This window comes from Synchiropus splendidus, chromosome 10 (assembly GCF_027744825.2).
Source record: "Synchiropus splendidus isolate RoL2022-P1 chromosome 10, RoL_Sspl_1.0, whole genome shotgun sequence".
Classification (NCBI taxonomy): domain Eukaryota; kingdom Metazoa; phylum Chordata; class Actinopteri; order Syngnathiformes; family Callionymidae; genus Synchiropus; species Synchiropus splendidus.
In genome coordinates, this window is record NC_071343.1 from 9926007 (window position 1) to 9944977 (window position 18971).

General features: G+C 39.4%; 1 protein-coding gene across 22 annotated transcripts in view; it reads left to right on the forward strand.

Moving 5' to 3' along the window:
* The first annotated feature begins 439 nt into the window (after positions 1 to 439).
* The window catches only part of lrrfip1a (leucine rich repeat (in FLII) interacting protein 1a), a 36542-nt gene continuing 18010 nt past the window's right edge, over positions 440 to 18971 (forward strand). For 5 of the 22 annotated variants that reach the window (XM_053876456.1, XM_053876443.1, XM_053876446.1 and 2 more), the window contains exons 1-2: positions 447 to 1332; positions 14847 to 14933. In XM_053876456.1, coding sequence (XP_053732431.1) covers positions 1243 to 1332; positions 14847 to 14933 — 177 coding nt within the window. In that variant the 5' untranslated portion in view covers positions 447 to 1242. Of the gene's footprint in view, positions 1333 to 14846; positions 14934 to 15391; positions 17057 to 18971 lie in introns of those variants that run through there. The other 17 variants (XM_053876434.1, XM_053876437.1, XM_053876432.1 and 14 more) reach the window with 10 other exon arrangements.

An 18971-nucleotide genomic window follows, 5' to 3' on the forward strand; every position in this document is an offset into this window, starting at 1 on the left:
TCTCTTTCAAATGACAATAAAGATTTACTATTCATTGTCGCGGGGAAATGTTATCTAAATATTATATTTAATCACAGAGTTAACAGAATCAATAAGAAATAAGATGTAGAAGGCAATGGTCCTGTTCTCTAGTTACAGTGCAGTTTCCTAAACAACCGCTAGATAGCAACATCCCGCTTCCACCTTTTGAGCTCCAGCTCCATTCTGCTGTTTATATCCTGGAATGTATACGATTTGATGTTAAAGGGGATAAGAAAGTAAGTGTGGGTCAAAAATAGCGACGTAAACAAGACATCTGTATTCATTTAATTACACGGTTTAAGCCTCAACTCACATGTGACATGAAAACTAATGATGATGCACAAATAACGCCAGGATAATTCCATGTCCCTTTATAGATCACCCCGTTCATCATCATTAAAAATAGTTGCGTGTAAACGAGTCCAGCGGTGTTTTCTGTCTGTGTCTGTTCATGAAACCCGAACCTGGCCAGGATGATCATGCTGCATTCAAGGGTTGTATGGAAAACTTATTGCACACCGAATTCAGAAAAAAAAAATATTGCTATGTGCTGGGATTATTTGTGTTGGAATGTTTTATGTGGCTTGTATTTATTTCGCCTTTGAATTTAACACTACGATATATCATCACTACGAGTGTATCCGTATTAGTTTGTATCACCTCGAAATATTTTTTCAATATATATGTTACGGTACAAATATTATAAAAGTGAAGAGCAAAATGTCGACTTTTCTTTTATTGTTATCATTATTATTATTTCCGTGAGTAGTATTCTGTCTTCTTTAATGTGTCATACCTTTTATTGGAAGCATAACTTCCGACGGGATTTGAAGGCAGCACGATCGAGTACAGACTTTGAAGTTTGACAGTCTGTTGCAGAGAATCCGTCAGGTGGCCGTTTCATTCATGTACAGCACAGCGGAGAGAAGCCTCACGTTGTTTTCACCTCCGAAGCCAAACATTGTTCATTCATCAATTTTGTGGAATATTTTAGTTTTGTGAGGGAATTTGCCCGGAAACCTCGATTCTTCCAGAGTCTGAAATTTGCCCGTAAACGCAACGGAGACGCACGTGCGGTTTTGAACTGCGGTCGTCGCACAAACACAGGAAGAAGCTCGAACGGATGCTGGACCAGAACCGGTCACTTTGACGACACATGAGCGCTGCTGGGCACAGTGTGGATTACCCGCTGATGTGAGACACGAACTGGGCGACTGAGAAATGGGGACTCAGGGGGCCGGGAGGAAACGAACCACCAACAAGGAGAGGTCTACGGCGGAGGACGATGCTTTAAATCTCATCGCGAGAGAGGTGAGTTCGCTCATCTGAAGCGGGTTAACAAAGTCCGGACGGCCTCACCTCGTACCCCCCGTAGACCCACATTGTATCCTCAAAATAGTCGCAACATATGACCCAGTGACACATGTCCGTCTTGTTGCTATTTTTAACTCAATTTTCCTGAAATAAAATGACTGTAAAGGACTCTTGAGTCTGACTTGGGAAACCACTGGAGTGTAGAAATCCACATTTCATTCCAGGCCTTGCGAAAGTGATAACGCTTTGTAAGTTGTAGAAAAGTCTCGGAAATATCTGGCTCTTAAACCTTATACCTGGCTGTTGTTTGTCTGTGTTAATCCTATGCCTATTTTATTTTAAGTCCTGAATGGGATAGCTGTGTAGTATATTGTAGTAGGTATTAATTTACAGTTGAAACAAAAGTCTACCTCCATAAAGAAGTAGAAATACAGGATTCCTGGTACACATAGTTCAACTATTCTCCCACATTTATGCCCACATTTCTAATGAACTACGCAGTTGCATAGGAGTAAATCATATATGAATATATTGAAGTCAATGTCCTTTACTAGTTTGTTTGGTTAATCAAATGTATATAAAGTAAACAACTGTGATCGCCTTAAAACTGTATAACTATGATCATCAGCAGTTTTGTATTTGAGTCTGAAAAACCTGTTCATCAGATATAATAAGATTCAACTGACATCTTCATGTCTCATTACATTTAATGACTGTTGGTATTCACATTATCAGGATAGTGTTTGTATTTCCTCACAGTTATTGAGCAACTGAGTTGAATTGAGGTGACAGAGATCCCTAAACTTCCCTCCAATCGAATTAGAGTCTGGTTTAACGCTACTAGGTGAAGACAGGACAGGACAAAATCAAAGTGTTTTTTGGAATTTTTACTGTGGAGAAGGCCAGTATCAAATATTTTTGTCAAAATAATGTTATGGTGGTGAAATTAAAACTGTTCAGTTGGAATTGATGAAACAATATGAACTTTCCATTCACTCCATGAGGATCAAAAAACATTTTTTATGGATATTTTGTCAACTACATATCCAACAACACATTTAAGTATAGTACTTTGTAACCTAAATTCTTTTGCTTGTGACTGTAAGTTCGAGACACATAAGTCAACCATAAGTCTTCTGTAAATCACCTGGATGCAGCACTAGGTTTGACTGAAATGAAACCCACTGTTACCACAAAGTGTTGCCACTTCTGAAAAGAAGCACATATTTAGGTCATGTAAGCAGAAAACATTTAGCTCAGTTTCGTGTGAGAACCTGCTGTGACATTCTGTGATTCAACCAGGTTGTTCAAGTTGAGACAGGTTCACTTCCTGATTCACAATCCCTTAATATCACAGTTCAATTGTGTTTGGTGCTGATCAAGTCCTTTATTATCCCGTTCCTGTTATTGCAGCGACCAGATGTAAATAAACTTTGAAGAATTGATCATTGTTTAACCACTGAATTAGAACTTGGTAATAGTGAAGTTGATGCTACTTGGTTTAAAAGTTCTGGGTGTCTTCAATGGGCATAAAGTAGAATAGGATTGTGAATTCTCTGGTACACAGAAGGTGGGGACGTGGCCACTCAAACTAGCACCCAACAATCCAGTCGACTTAAGGAATTCCAAGTCTATTTTCCTACTTTACTGCGTTTACTTCGTGTGACAGAAACTTGCTAATCGTGTGTCCACCTCATCAACAGGACAAAACGACAGAAAATCAAACTGTTGCTTTTGTGAGGACCAGACTGCTAAAATGAATGTAAGCAGTTCGGTCCGACTACAGCAGAGACATTAGAATTTCTCTGTGCTGACTGGATGTTCCATTTCATAGCTCAGTTGAGCATGTATGTTACCATTTAGCATGAATTATATCAGACTGGTGACTAAAGTCAACACCTTAACGTAGTCCAGGTTTAGATCCTTTGGTTCATCATGCAAGCTAAAGAGGGGCACACATATTCTAAGCATTTTTTATATCCGTCAGATCCAACACAAACGTTTTCCATTGATTGTTGACGGCACACGCATGAAGATTCTGCCTCACCGCCGATCGAGAATCACCTCCTCCTAGCTAGAAAGTTTGCAAGCTCACACGTGGTTAAAGAAGATGGAGACGAATAACATAAGTCACAACGTGAAAGTGCATTGGGTGATGGTGGTTTTATCCATTGTTTTTTTGTTGTATCATAACTAAATTACAGGATTGTGTTTGCTCCATCCAGTACTAAAGTGCTCCGCCCGGACTTATTAAGGGACTTAATTTAAAAAAAAAGTGTTTTTATTGCCATCAATTTAATCTCAAAACACCTTATTTTGCTTCCTTGTTTCTCTGTCGGATCGCTTCCCGATTGGCTGTGTTCCGTTCCATGATTGGCAGCTCTTTGCAGTGAAAGGGAACTGTTTTAACAGTTTTTTAGAACACGTTTGACATTCAGTTATTTTGTACACATTTTTTTTATGCTGAGAGGTGTTAACGCTTTGGTGGAGGGAACCAAATTTACAGATCTCCTCTTCTTCTCAAGGTTACCGCTACATGTGCTACAAGTGAAGCGCACCGCCTCAACTTACATGAGAGCCGTCAGGCCATCAGAAGAACAATGAAATCTGCAGTGAATAAACGTATTGAAACAAAGTGGAAACACCGGAACAAGCTGATAACAAATAACACTTGAATGCATTTTTTTGAATTTTTGATTAAAAACAAAAATATTATTGTCTCAAATTCAGTGAACTTTCCTCTCTGATGCATTGTGTCGCCTTATTATTTATTTATTTATTGTTTTTTGGGGGGTAGATGTGTGTCCTCACTAAATCTTTAAACTTTAATCTGAAAGTTTACTTGCTTACTTTTATCAAAAAAAGTTATAAACACTCCAGGATGGTCACGGCATAGGATCAGTGCCAGGGTTCACTCCAGGATTTTTCCCAGTGTTGGGGGTGTGCAGTCCTTTCCAGCCTACCCTAAAATTCAGATTCCTGTTCGCCTAACGGTGAGGGAGCGCGGACATGTTGACGAAGCAAGCTGAAAACACCCACCATAGGGGGTGAAATCCCTGTGTTAGAAGGCACTTATGCTGCTAAAGAACTGGGGAGAACCTCATTTGATCCAACACATTGACTCTGAACCTCTTCTGTAAAATGAGCTTCTCAGTATCGCAGTGCACAGTCTGATATTGCTGCCTCAAAATGCCTCCTCCTTGCTAGCTGTCGTGTTCCTACTTACAGTCACAACAGTGACATTACTCAGACAGTTTTGTCTCTGCTTTTGTGGCAACAAAAATGACAAAATGGTTGTGTTGTCTCTTGCTGCACAAACGCATACAATCGTTGTGGCAGTTTCTTCAGTTGGGAGTTTGCTGTGGGGCAATACAACCCGGATGTTTGAGTAAATTTGCATTCGACCCGCCTGCGAGAGATCAGTCATCATTTATCAGCAGAACCGAAAGCAGCTGAAAACTATGGTCTCCTGCCTGCTACCCTGCACTCGTTGATCTACACATTCCTGTCACCAGTTTCCAGCGGCAGAGCAGACGTCACAACTGCACCGCTGGCCTTAAAACCATCAAGTCTAAACACAGTAATTGTGGCCAGTTATAGGGAGACATCTGCGCAGCGTGGAGAAAGTCTGTGCCTTTAAGCGGCAGAAGGGTCAAGTCCCTTGCTGGCACTCTCCTGACAGGATGGTATGTCAGCCCTGATGAGTTGGCCTGTTCTGCAAAAGAGCTTTAAAAATAGATCGTCCTGAAAGATCAGCTGTTGCTGCGCTCACTGAGAGAGGGTCTCTGGAGGAGGGGGTGGTGGGATATGGGAGCTCACCAACTTGCCCCACTAGCCAGGCAGCACTTGGGTGAAAGAGGGGTTGGGCCGTTTCAGGTCATATTCATTTTCGATATCATAAAGCTAGCTTTATTTTTAATCTGTGAGGTTAAATATTGTGGCTTTATTTACAGCATCAAGTTGCCACAGTGACAAAAAAAAGTTAATCCTTTATAAATAATAAATGGTTGTAGTTCACCAGGTTAGGTTAGTAATGAAAATGCTAGCAACCAAACCTTTACTTTCTACATCATTCATCCTCTTATAAGTCATTTGTAATCTCACATCTACTCATAGAGCCATACCATTATGACCACCTGGCTGTGTTTTCGTGGATCGGCCCATGTTACATACTGTGACTGTTGTGAGGAGATGTCTAGTCAAAAGAAAGAAGTGAGGATGAAAAAAAGCCATGATATGACGAGAAACAAAAGTCAAAATAAGTCAAAGTTATATTGATTGAACAAAAGTGTTTTTGTATACGTAATATTGACACATACTGTAAATCATTAGAGAACAAAACATTTTCAAAACAGCACATTAAACATTATTATATATTGTCATATTTAGAGTTGAACCATGAATGGAAACAATACAGGTGAGGTACAAGAATATTTTTACTCTGCCCTCATGAGGGCTGCATCTTCCCCCAGGCCACATTTTGCCTAGGTCTGACATAGTTCTGCAGCTACTTTTCTTTAAGCCATGTTTATTTTTAGAGTTTTTTGTCTGAAGTCCTTCACATGTTTACACTAACTGAAGGATTGTTGTATTTACTAGCATACCTGTCACAGACCACCATGTTGCCGCCTTTTATCTCTTCGTGTCATTCAATAAATGACTAGTTTTTCATTTTAATTTTTGCATGTAAAAAAAATTCAGTCAAAATCAAAATAATCTTGGGTCAAGCGCGTCTTATTCAGCTGTTTCAGTTCCAATTTTGGACCCCACACAAGGAAAGAATGTTGGTACTGGTTGATCTCCTCTCAAAGGAATTGTTGCCTTTCCACTGTGGAATCACTTTTAATCCAAACACTACCTACAGCTGTGAGAGTGACCTTCAGCTGGAGGTCACACTTAATCTTTTAGAATACAGCCATTGTTTTACCAACTACGGAGAGAATAATGGAGCCGCCTTGGGATTGTAGTTGCTGAGTTCTCTTATGATTCTACATTTTTACAGGTGTTTAGCTATCACGCTGATATATAACACAATGAAGGTCTCGCTTCATTCTTCCCTTATTGATGTGCTGTGGCAGAGTGGAGGGAATATAGAAAACCTGAAGGTCTGGGTGTTAGATGCGATCCCTTAGTGACAGAATATCCTAACAAGAAATTGGATTCGGATGGTGAGATGAGTTTGCCTTTAAACGTGGCTCAAACTCACATGATTGTCCATTTGTTTGTCGTTGTTTGTCTGCTTAGACCGAACGTATGTAACACAAAATGCACTGTAATTGAAGCACATGCATTGACCTGTCTTTCTTCATCAATTTTATCTGTTTACTTGTTAGTCATTTGACATGAGTAATATTTTGGGCCAGCCATCCCACAGGCCACATAGAAATACTATATGAGCAAGATTGGATTTTGACACGTGTTCTAGGGGTATATACCCCTAGAACATAGAATTATTTATCTTAGCTGCTGGTGAGGAAGTATTGTTGACTCTGTATGGTGAAATCTGCTGCCCTGTTCGCCCTGGTAGCTTCAATGTTTCCATCGCCCACCCTTTAATCGGTCACTTTTTAACCAACAAAGGCAAACGGCTGTTACTGATTCATCAAATTCCCCAAATAACGTACCTTGATTAATTATTTATTTTTGTAGAATATCCACGGCGGAGACCCATATGTGTTTAGTTTTGTGTTTGATTGTTTCCTAATATAAACAGCTTCTGTTATGCAGTGTCTGTTTCATGATTCAACAGGAAAAAATGGGAAATCCACATAGGCTTTAAAAATTAAATAAATAAAATAATTATCACAAATTCAAAGTTTAATAATGGCTGATTGCAGCCTATTTGGCTCCACTGTCTGCTGGTAGAAATACTCTAAAATATGCTTTAACTGTGCAATTTCTAAATCCTTGTTTAGTTTTCTCAAGTAGAAATTTGGTTTTCAATAGTTCAGAAACTTTGTTCATGTACACATTTGCCGACATCATCATGTAGCAGACTCAATAGCTAAATACAATTTCACTGTTCACCCATTTATAGCCTGTAGTTGGAATTTATTTTGCTTTTTAAAATGATGTGGAAAAACAGATTTTAAGTTATGGAGTCAGGATGGCAACTTGAGGCAATATTTTAAATCTAGCGCTGAGGCTTTTTTCACGTAAATCCCTGGTACTATCATGTGTTGGGACAAGTATTTGGATTTTCAGCTCTAAATTTGAGGAGATTCTTTTTAAGATTTATGTATTGAAATTGCGATTGTAAAATGTCAGACCAGATATGAGGTATACGGTACTTTTTCCGAGTCTTGAGTTGCTTCACACATAACTTGGCCTGTTATTGTCGCATTGGTCAAGAAGAGTTGTGGAGAAGTCATTTAAAATAACTACAGGTGTATGAACCCTCAAATCACTGCACACTGAGCTTGAAAACTACAAAGCATGGATTTTTTTTTGTAGCAAACTCCCGCTATATTAGCCAGCTGGTCATAATCTTACATCTGATTGGCATGACGTAGAGACCGAACCTCTTGATTTAAGATCCATCACTGGATTAGTGTTGTCAACACCTCGATTGTCTGCCTTCATCTTCAGGAAGCTGCTGATGTTCTGTTGCTCTGAGGAAACTGTTTACACTCTAGATTAAACTGACAGGTTGTGTGTTGCTTCTCAAAAGCTCAGTGAGGCGTTGAAGAGAGCTTTATGAGGATTAGTCTGGCGCAGAAGAACAAGCCCACCGCGCAATCCCCCTTTTCATTCTTACACGTCTGGCCAGAAATCCCGCCGTCATGGCGAAGTTGATCTTCAGTTCAGACGGCTTTTGCATTGTCATGGGAAATCGACATGATAATGACGATGAAGCGATGTGTGAGGATGAAGCCAGTCGCACTTCTCAGAAATGTTCTGATGGTGTTCTGAAATGAAACCTTGGCACGCGGCGTCTGACTGGTGTGGACCGGTGTTTCCTGTGAACACCCTTTCAACCACAAAGTGCTTAAATTCACATTTATTTGCCCATGGAGAGAGAGAGTGTGTATGTATGTGTGCAACTCACTGGCTGACTCACGTCTCCTTAGAAGGAAGTGAAGTCTGTGTGTGTCTGCTTCCTCTCGATGACATCATTACACGCACTGCTAATGCAGATTGTTATCACACCCCCTTTCCTGTTTGCACACCAGCAGTGTGTTTTTGAGAAGTTAAATGGGGAAGAAAGGTCAACCAGGGAGGTCAAACCTGGGCACTTTATGACGAGCAGTGTCGGAAATTCTCAAATTCATCTCTTCCACATCTTCTCGGTGGCATGCTGCAGGACAAAGGCCTCTTACAGACTGTTTTCATGACAGATACGTCACAGAGGGGTGTATTTCCTCAAGGTTCCTCTAAATAGGGCTGACCATTCACAGCTGCCAACCAACATCTCTGTGAGTGTCGGGGGCTATTCGCTCTTCATGGCTGACCTGTTCATTTGAATTGATTTTGTCATCATGTCACCTACACATATAGTGTAGCATTTGCATTCCATGATTTTAAAAAAAACATTGAGCACTTAAAATTACTGAGTCAGCATCAAAGGATTTCCTGTTTTACGTTCCTAGCTTGTGTTGCAGATGAGACTTGACTATACTGAACATTGATGCTTCATCAGCTACACAGATTGGCGACATGATCAAACCAGATTGCTGTGAATTTAATGTTTAAATTCAATGCCTCCATATGATCATGAGGGAGCAGTTTGTTATTTTTGGGTTGTGTTTGGCTTCTCATAAAAGTAACTGTACGTGGGAGACGCTCCTTAACTGCCGCTGGGGTCGTTCACATAGGACCATTATCTCTTTACAGTGGATCGTAAAACCTGTGTGTTGGTCCGGCTGTGGAATGTGGCCTTCTGCTCTAAAATAGTGGTTTGGAGATCAATCACTTTGAAGATTCAGGTTGTCCTCCTGCAAAACTATTTCTACCTCAGGTTCTGTACAGTATATCAAATCCTAATTGTGATTTAAAGAACTGTCAAATGGAAATTCAGTGAAACATGGGAAAGTGTTGAGAGAAAAACAAAACTGCTGCATGGTGCAATTTGACATTTTTTTCCTTTTTACTAATATTAGCCTGCAACAGTCAAAACAGTTCCTTGTTATACATTGCATTCTGTTGAGATTCCTTTGTTGTTTGATCCACATTCTTTGGCTTGGACTATCCATGTGAAGTTTGATGTCCCAGTAATAAAACCGAATAAATAAATAGAATCCTGAGCACGGAAATGCAACGTTAACTAGGCCTTGAAGTGTATCAGGAAATTAAGTTGTCTTTGCCAAACTGTTTTGGTCAGCTTCTTCAGAAAATACATCCCCTCCAGTTAAATACTGTTGTTTGAATCATCTTTGCAAGCGAAACTTTTTCTGTGTTGTACCTGCAAGCTAGATGATCTAACTTCCTCAATAGTATTATTTACTTGCCCTTGTGATGCGTGGTCGCAACACAAACCGCCTCAAGCTGAAGCTGAATTTTCCTGGTGCATGTTCCTCTTACAGCATCACAAAACTGAGCCTCTCACTATTAGAAACATGTGGAGAGCAGCAGCAGTCCATCTTCAGTTACAAACTAATAACGAGTGACCGTCATGTTGAGCTTGGAGGATAAGCCTTCTTCTGACGAAATTCTTTTTCCAAATTCAGTATAAACACATTCAGTTTGCTGGCAAGACATCTGAAGTTGTAACTATTGCAATTAATATCCTCCACTTTCTACTTAAAAAAGTATGAATATGAACAGCCTATTTATTTTTTTCAAAGAAGCGCTACTGTTTAAATGTACTTTTCTACTTGTCCGAGTCATCAAATTAAACACAAAATGATTTACTGTATCAAAACCGAAGCAGAGGTTGGATTTCATTTGTGTATAATGGAATCAATAAAACTGACGAAAATGGCACAACTGATGAAAATGGCACAACAAAACACGCCCTTTGAGACCTCTGGATTTGAAATTGAAAGAAATATGTATTTTTATTTTTTATTCTTACTAACAAATTGAATTGAGGAGTCAATTGTTTTGTTGTTGCATTCTAAATCAGAAAAATAATCAATCAATATTTGAAGATCACAGGGCTTTAAGTGCTCCGGCCAGGAGCTGGATTTGTCTGGTGCTGGGTCAGGACAGAGCAGAACGGGAGAGCTGAGAAGCTTCTGGGCAGCAGGAGGATGTGTTTGTTAAGGTGTCTGCTCGTTCCTTTACAACAGTCCTGCAAAGCTACTACTGTAAACTTGAAACTGTTAAAAGCCTTTAAAGTCTGCTACCCGTAAAATCACAGTGAAGTCAGTGCTGTGGAAACACTATCTATGGCTGCCTGTAGAAAGACCTTGAGGAAGCAAACTGACCTTGTGATGTCTGCAAGTCATGTTATGCTCGTACAAATGCTTACTTAAAAATGTGAAGCTGTCTTTTTTAAATGTATTATTATTATTTTTATATTAATTACATATGGTTTTGTGGTTCAACAAAGGTTTGGTTAAGTCGACTGCACCTGGTAATAGTCAAATAAATAATGTTACCGGTTTACCTCAAATCTTTGATGCATGATTACCGATTAGACATTAGTAAACAACAACGTTAAACGCTTGCAGTCACATGACCCCAAGTCGATCTGCTACTTGTTTTGATAGTGAATCGCAGAAGGCCCGTCCCTGCCTGCTGCATAGCCACATTCAGAAAATTCAGATTCTCTACAGCAGCTCTTGTAATGAGTTTTTGCATGAATACATACAAAAACAATATGATACTTGTCTATTGTTTTCTTGTGGGTTGAGATCTGTTCTCCCTTGTCCGGGCCAAAATTGACTTGTATTTTCTCATTTCCTTTCACTTAAGTCCTCATGAATAACTACATTATTGAGTCGATTTTGTCTTGAAATGCAGCATTCAACCATTTGATGCCTTTTTTCTGGCGCTTGAGCAATAACTGCGCCTGGAAACAGTCTCCACTTCATTTTCAGATGAGTCAAACCTTTGTCTAGCCAAGAGAGCAGTTATTTCTGTGAGCTTGCTTTGTCCTTCACAATAAAATAAAAATAAAAAAACATTGTCAGTAAGTAGTGAGTGTGGGAATCGGGCCCACCGGAGAGATGATGACATTCCTAGACCTGGTTTCTGTCACATCATGTTGACAAAGGTCCAACTAAAGTTTTCCAACCTTCGGAGATAAGATAGCCAATCTCAATTCTCGTGCGCAATATTTCCTGAAATATCTTTGGCCTCTAATAACCCAAGGGAATGTTGCTTTCACTCATAACTGCACATGGCTACAACACAATAATAATACTCATAATTGTTATTTTTACTTTGTATGCCAATAAGCCAGAAGGAAGAGTGCCTTTGACTGATTGTTACCTGTCACTACAAACTAAGATTTAAAAAATAAAATCACTGAAGATGTCATATTATTTTTACCACCATGATGGTAAGATATCCCTGACATTATATATAGGTGCCCACACAAAAACATACATTTTTCTGCTGTAAGCTGCCGATGGGCTTGTGACATCACAGAGGGTAAAAATGGCATGAACTAGAGCATCTGGATGTAGGTCATTATAAATAGAGGAAGAAATGATGTGCAGGTCATTATCTCGGCCCATTTCTCCTATGTACTTGGGGATAGGTTTCTCTTTACATCGAGTACAACTTACTTTGTTCACTATTCATGTTCCACTACTCACTCTGCATTATTATTATTATTATTATTATTATTATTATTATTCAGAAATGTGGCGTATATATAATCAGCATATATATATATATATATATATATATATATATATATATATATATATATATATATATATATATATATATATATATAGATAGATAGATAGATAGATAGATAGATAGATAGATAGATAGATAGATAGATAGATAGATATGTTTCCATATTTATATGCAATGTTTTTTATCTGATACATGTGTGAGGATCACACTGTAATTAAATTTGTTTGTATGTACAATTCCTATTTTCACATCTGCAGTTGCCATTCACGGTAAAAAAAAGGCTGAAATGTATAATAAATCAAGTGTTGCAGCTATTGTGAACCGTGTTGACTAGTGTCGTAAATACAGTCACACTATGACTTTATCTCTTGTTCAATTCACAATTGAAGGAAACATCCAACCCGACTAGCTGCTGCCACTATTGGCTCAATATGAAGAGAAGGAGTTACTCTTATCACACTCTTACTCTTATCACACTCAAGCACTTATAGACAATATTGACAAATCACATGGGTGAACTTTAGCGACACTACGTAGAAAACTGTGCATTTCTATTAGTAAATGTTTTTAATAGTATTATGATGATGATGTGTCTTTGTACTCCTATATTCCATAAATGGAGATATATTTCAGGAGAAGACAATTGTAAAACAAATCTATTATTGTTAAGTACAGGGGTTGGACAAAATAATGTAAACACCTTAAAGCTTTTTTAGCCTTAAGGTGTTTCCATTATTTTGTCAACCCCTGTATGTGATTGTATTAAGGACATGAACATTTTCAAATATACTGGCAAAAAAAAGAAACCAATGAAAGCTTTAAAACTTTAAAACATAACAAATTATGCCAAAAAGTGCTGCAACGTGCAGTACTTTCATCATATGTATGAAAAGATGTAACATAACATTTCAAAAAGACTAATTCAAAATATCAGCAATATTTCTGTAATGGGAAGATTTTTTTGGGATGCATAAGTATGCACAAATATATGGGCAAGAAATTTCAATTGAGGAAAAAGACAACAAGGAAAAAACTGTATTTATTTATTTATTATTTTGAAACATTTGGAGTCGTGTAAGATCATTTTTCGAACTCATTGCTTGTCTTAATAATATACTGTAAGATAGGAGAACAGTGATCATAATAATCAATTTTTATTAACAGCGATTGGTTTTGCTGTCATAGGTTATAGTGGTGGTGGAGGAAGAAAACTAATTTTCCTCACAAGTCACTGCAGGGGCAAAAGAGCATTATCGACTGATGTGTTAACTTGCCTGCTGTTCTGAATCTGTTCTGAATTTGTGTTCTCTGCTGCCGCTCCTGGCAAACAGAAGTATGAAAAACATGATTCAGGACTTGGCTTTTTTTAACAGGCTTTGGGGACCCTTTATGCTTTTCATTCTTATAGCTAGTATTTCTTTTATATTCAGTATTCAATCAGTGAAATTCAACATTTTGCAAATGTATTCAGTTAAAACTGACACTGAGCAGATATTAAACAGCTGCTGTAAATATCTGTCACATGTTATGTGAAAACTCATACTTACTTGAGACGTTCATGACTCCGCTCAACCTGAGTCATATTTTAATCAGCATTTGCTACTCTGATTTCAAGTTAATATAACAATCGGTCCATGAAAGTGTTTTGCATGATTGTACTCTGAGTCATTTTTTTTCCTCAACTTGACTTGGAAAAACAGCTTTTCTTCCTGGTTTCTGTGTGGTGGTGCTGTTAACTATCACCAAGCTCTTGGTGTGCCCCCCCTCCCCCTCTGTATCATGCTCTAGTTATTCACCTTCCCATCATATCAACATGCCCATTTTGGGAAACAATGGATCAAGGTAGGCTTAGGCTTATTCAACAACCAAGTGGGCAGAGCGAAGTTGACATGAAGATATTGGCGATAATGACACATTTCTGCAGCTTTGAGTTTGTTGATTTGTTTTGGCTCGACCTGAAGTCTGTCATGACATGACAATAAAGATCAGACTGTGTGGTTGGAGGTGCTAAGATGAGGGCATTGGGTAGCAACATGTTGTGTCGACAGAGCAATAAAAATAACTGACTCCCTCCAAAAGTATTTCTCAACGAACAAACATAAAACAAAGTTGAAAAGTCAAAACATGTGCTGTTGCTCAGGATAAGATGGTAGAGATAACTGGCTCACCAAATTCACTGTGGCCACAAATAAAATATGCACGTGTGGGAATAAAGTCACTCTGACTGGAGATGGTAGCAGACATCTGGGTGAGATGGTTGTTAGCAATAACGGTCATTTGTTTACAGGCCTGCAGTTTGATTCAGCAGGCGTGTCTCTCTACTTCCTGCTTCTGATGTGGTCATAGTGACTGAAGGGAAACATTAGCGCAATTGGGGGGGAGGGTGCAGTGTCCACCACAAGTTAGAGGAAGGAAATGCTTACACACACATGTGCACACACACACTCACACACACACACTTAGTGCTCTGAAGGATCCTTTTAAGGAGAAGGCTTGACTGTGAATGCTGAGTGTGGCAAAGGCAAAGCCTTCAAATACAAACACAAAAATACATGCTCATATTTAGTGCACACATTGAAGTCTAAAAAAATAAAATCCACAAAAGTTGATTCCCACAGTCCTATATTTATATCTCAGCTGTGTGTCACACGTCATTTCCCATGTCAAGGAACTGAACTGTCTGTTATTAGGATGTGTCACAGTTTTAAACCCGCACAACTGCTGTTTTGTTTATTTATTCTTTATTTCCCCCTCAGGCCGAGGCCAGGCTCGCAGCCAAGAGGGCAGCAAGGGCAGAGGCCCGAGAGATCCGCATGAAGGAGCTGGAAAGGCAACAGAAAGAGGTAATGCTTCTCTTCTTGCGATCACTTTTAACTGGTGTTCAGTGGATTCACTGGTAAAATTGGATTCACTCGACTTGGTAATATTAATTTTTTGACGACACCTAATAGTGACAGCAACTACAGGTCTGTTTGGCAGCGTACCTGGGCCAGTATCAAGGACTACCTAAACATCTATGCACTATTACTGGTCTTGGAGCTTTACTGTATTTCTTCATCTTTTATGCTTTTATGTCTAGTTCCTTGATACACTAAGATCCCTGACACACTGATTCCTCTTATCAATTCAGTAGAATTGAGTTCCTGAAGGTCCCGGATCCCAATCTAAAGTCTGATGGATTTTCCTGATTCACTAAAGTTTTTGCAGTCACTTCAGATTTTTTTATCACCTTTTGTGTACTTGTACTATTTGTTTGTGGATGGTATTGTGGAGTTGCTGAAGTTCCAACTTGGCTCCGTCATAAGCTGACTTTGGTGTCATAGCTCACCGGTGTCGGACTTTTTTGATGATGAGGTTGCCACTTGCTGCTTTAGTGGAACTGAAGTTTAGGCTGCACTGCCAAAGCTCTTTGCTCTATGACACAGAGGTTTAAGCTGATTGGATTAGATGTGGAATATTTGCAGGCTGATACCCATTCTATTTCTAAATGCTTCACCACTGCTGTTCCTAAAAAAGCAAAGCAGTATAACAGTTTTGTGGATTTGAATTTTTTAGTTCTAGTTGTGCTCAGTTTGTGGATTCCGAAAACCTCTCAGGTGTTTTTAAAGGGAGGGTGACAGTCTGGGTTGTGTTTGTTTTGAATCTGTGATCGCTGTTAAGCTCAGACTCTGATCTTGTGGGTCAAGGGTCAGTAGAGTGAAGAGTTCATCACCTGCAGTCCTCCTGAGCAGCACCGGTTAAAGATGGACAGGCACCACAGACATTCATGAGATCTTGTACGTCAACTTGTTGTGTAGATATATCAGTCCCAGAACAGTCGGTCCAAATATTGCTTGAGGCCGAGGTCTGTCTTGCTGCTTATCTGTAATGGAGACCGAGGTCCCAGTTCAGTGTTGAGTGTTGAATCAGGAGTTTCTGTATGTATTTCCGGAAGTATTAGCTCATTGGTTGTTCTGTTTCTAACACATTTAATTCATAGCGTTGCTGAGCAATGAGACCTTTCTCGGTACACATTAGTGCCTTTGTTCACAATTAGGACCTTGTCTAGTCACAACTCTGACTTCATTCCTCAGTCTTCTTAAGGTCCCAATTCCCAGTTGGTTATAGCAGCAAGTTTGGCCCCGTCTACATGACTTGAGACAGTGTTTTTTCAGTTCTTGATCACATTTTTGTTTCCAAAGTTACAAAGAAACACACACTTGTCATACCTACTTAATAGTTGTTCTGTTGACCAACTCTAAATTGAAATCAAATCAAGTTTCCCTTCAGACAGCTCGGATTTAATTGGGAGTTGGGACACATTTGCGGTATGTAGTAGACAGATAACCTGTTGAAATGTTCATGTTCCTGCTCACACTTCCTTAAGATTAAGGAATCTGTGTAACAAAATGTTTGATGATCTGATTTGGAATTTGGGCACCTCAGAGTGTTGTGACTTTAATGAACTATTGATGAACATTAAAGTCCAGCAAGTGACTTTCCCACAGGTCTACACTGTTTTTTTTCTTCCTCCAACCAACCACGGTCACACACAGTGGATTATGTCTCATTGTTAAGCTGAGGCCAGCCAGTGTGTATGTGTGTGTGTTTGTGTGTGTGTGGGTCTTTTAAATCCCTTAACCGGGTTTCAAAGTGGCTTAGCAGGTTGACTGCTCTGTCCAGACTCCATCGTAGTCGCAGATGTTGACATGAGACATGTGCTCCGCGGGAGTGGTACCTCTTTGTAGCCTCCGATTTTGCATCTTCCTTGCCACCGAACTCTGGAGTTAAGCTGGAATATTGGTTTTATTTCTCCGATCGTGATTGACAAGCGCTTCCATGGTCTTACCTGCTCACTTGTGAAGAATGCCGTCCAACCTGCTGTCCTGACAACAGCACCACGGCTGGGCACCAGTTGCCAGGGAGGGGGCTGCGGGCCACTCTCACCAGGCGCCCTGCAACCCCCCCAGCTAAGAGATGGAGCATGGTAAGTTGAAGATTTCCTCGGGGGATTGTGTAACTGGTTTGGATGAATGGGTTTATGACGCGACCTGGCTAGCTCGCTAATTGCTCGTCCAGACATGGAATCAGAGTGAAAGAGCAGCTATGATGATCGTTCATCTATTTATTATGTTTACTTTACAATCATAGTCAAAAAAGTTTCAGTAGGCAGAGGTCTTGTCCTTCCATTCATTTTCCTTACTATGTTCAGGTGTTTTCATGACCGCCATAGATGTGAAAATAGTTTGGGGTTTTAGTCTGGTCTTGATTTACTTCCTCTTCTGGTTGTTCATTTTTCCTCTTACTTATTTGTGTAAATGTGTTGGTGTGTGTTTATGTCTGTTGCCTAGCCTTGATTTTGTTTGTTTGTATGTCTGTTGGCTTGTTTGTCTTTGACCACGTTTATTCAGTGTGTTATAGATAGGAGGGTTTTGTGATGTGTTGTTGATGCATATACCAAATGTATGTTAGGAAAAGACATTGGAGTACTTGTTGCACTGTTTTGTAGGCTCTTTATTTTATCTCTAATTTGAAAGGGTCCTGCCCCTCAGCCACGTTCATCAGTCGGCTCTTTCATTGTACTGATCTATAGGTAACAAAGCCGGCAAAAATATACATTATTATACACGATAAACAACACTCTCCTCTGACGTCTCGGATAAGTGTCACAATCATCTCTCCGTCCTAAACTGGCAGTCATCACTGATGTTCTGTAGTTTCACAAATTCTTTTCTGGTTTGTGTCTGATGACTTATGCACTTCTGTTGTGAAAGAGAAGGAACCAGTGAGTTGGTCCGGAAAGCACTTGTGAATACCAGAGTCTGCCAGGTGAAATGTGTTTTTCCTGGCTTCTCCAGTTTTCGGCGTCATGGTTTTGAAACCAAGAGTGTGGAGTGAAAATGAGCTGTCTGCAGTAGATAAAATGGCAAATCCATGTTTTGGGCAAACACACAAGAGAGAGCAGCAGTAAATCTGGATTTAAGTCTTAGACTGATGCTTTGGGAAGAGAGTGTGGGTGTGTCTGCTGGCAGTTTTTGGATGAGCTCCTTGAAAGAACCCACAAAGGCAAAAAGTGTTGCAGGCCAACTTTTGAATGATTCAGTGAAGCCTTACTGTGAGACTTGGTCCTCCTCTCCTCCCAGCTGCCTGTAGATGCACCTAAGAAAGTTAGCCATCTGGCGGTATCCTTACAGCTGTACCAAACTCCACCTCAACTGGGTCTGTTGTATGCAACTCGAGCAGATGATGGATTGCTATGTTGTATTTGTCACAATTGATGAACAATTCAAGTAATCACCTGGCAGTTTTTATGAATGAAGTATCACTAGAGATGTTTGGTGTTTAACAACTACCTAATTAAAAATGAACTTGCTGACTCGATGGAGTGCCACGTATGTTTGCTTGCTTGAGTTCCCCCTGTCTTGTGTCACCTCTCCGGACACATTTGTTCAACAGCGGAATGGACAGCGTGAACCCTCTTGTCTGTCACCTCAGAGTCAGAGGTCTAGCAAGCACAAGATTGGTTTCATCTATTTTTCTTTCTTTCTTTCTTTTTCTTTCTATATACTTTATCATCATGTTAATGGTTAATTAATTTGGTGTGACGTTTTTGTGTGATGTTGAGGAGAAAAGAAGAAAAAACATCTGAAAAAATCGGAATCGGCCTGTTGGGAAAAAATCAGTAATTGGTATCGGCCAAAAAAAAAAGTGTATCATTGTAATCTGTGTACCTGTAGTTTATCGGCAGTAATTTGTGGGACAGTTGATCAACCCACCACATTTGTTGTGTTCTTGTTTTTTTTTGCTTTTGGGTTTTTCATACTTTCACTTTTGTGATATATATATATATATATATATATTTATTTTTTATTTTTTTTCTTGTTGTGACATGTAAATGTGGT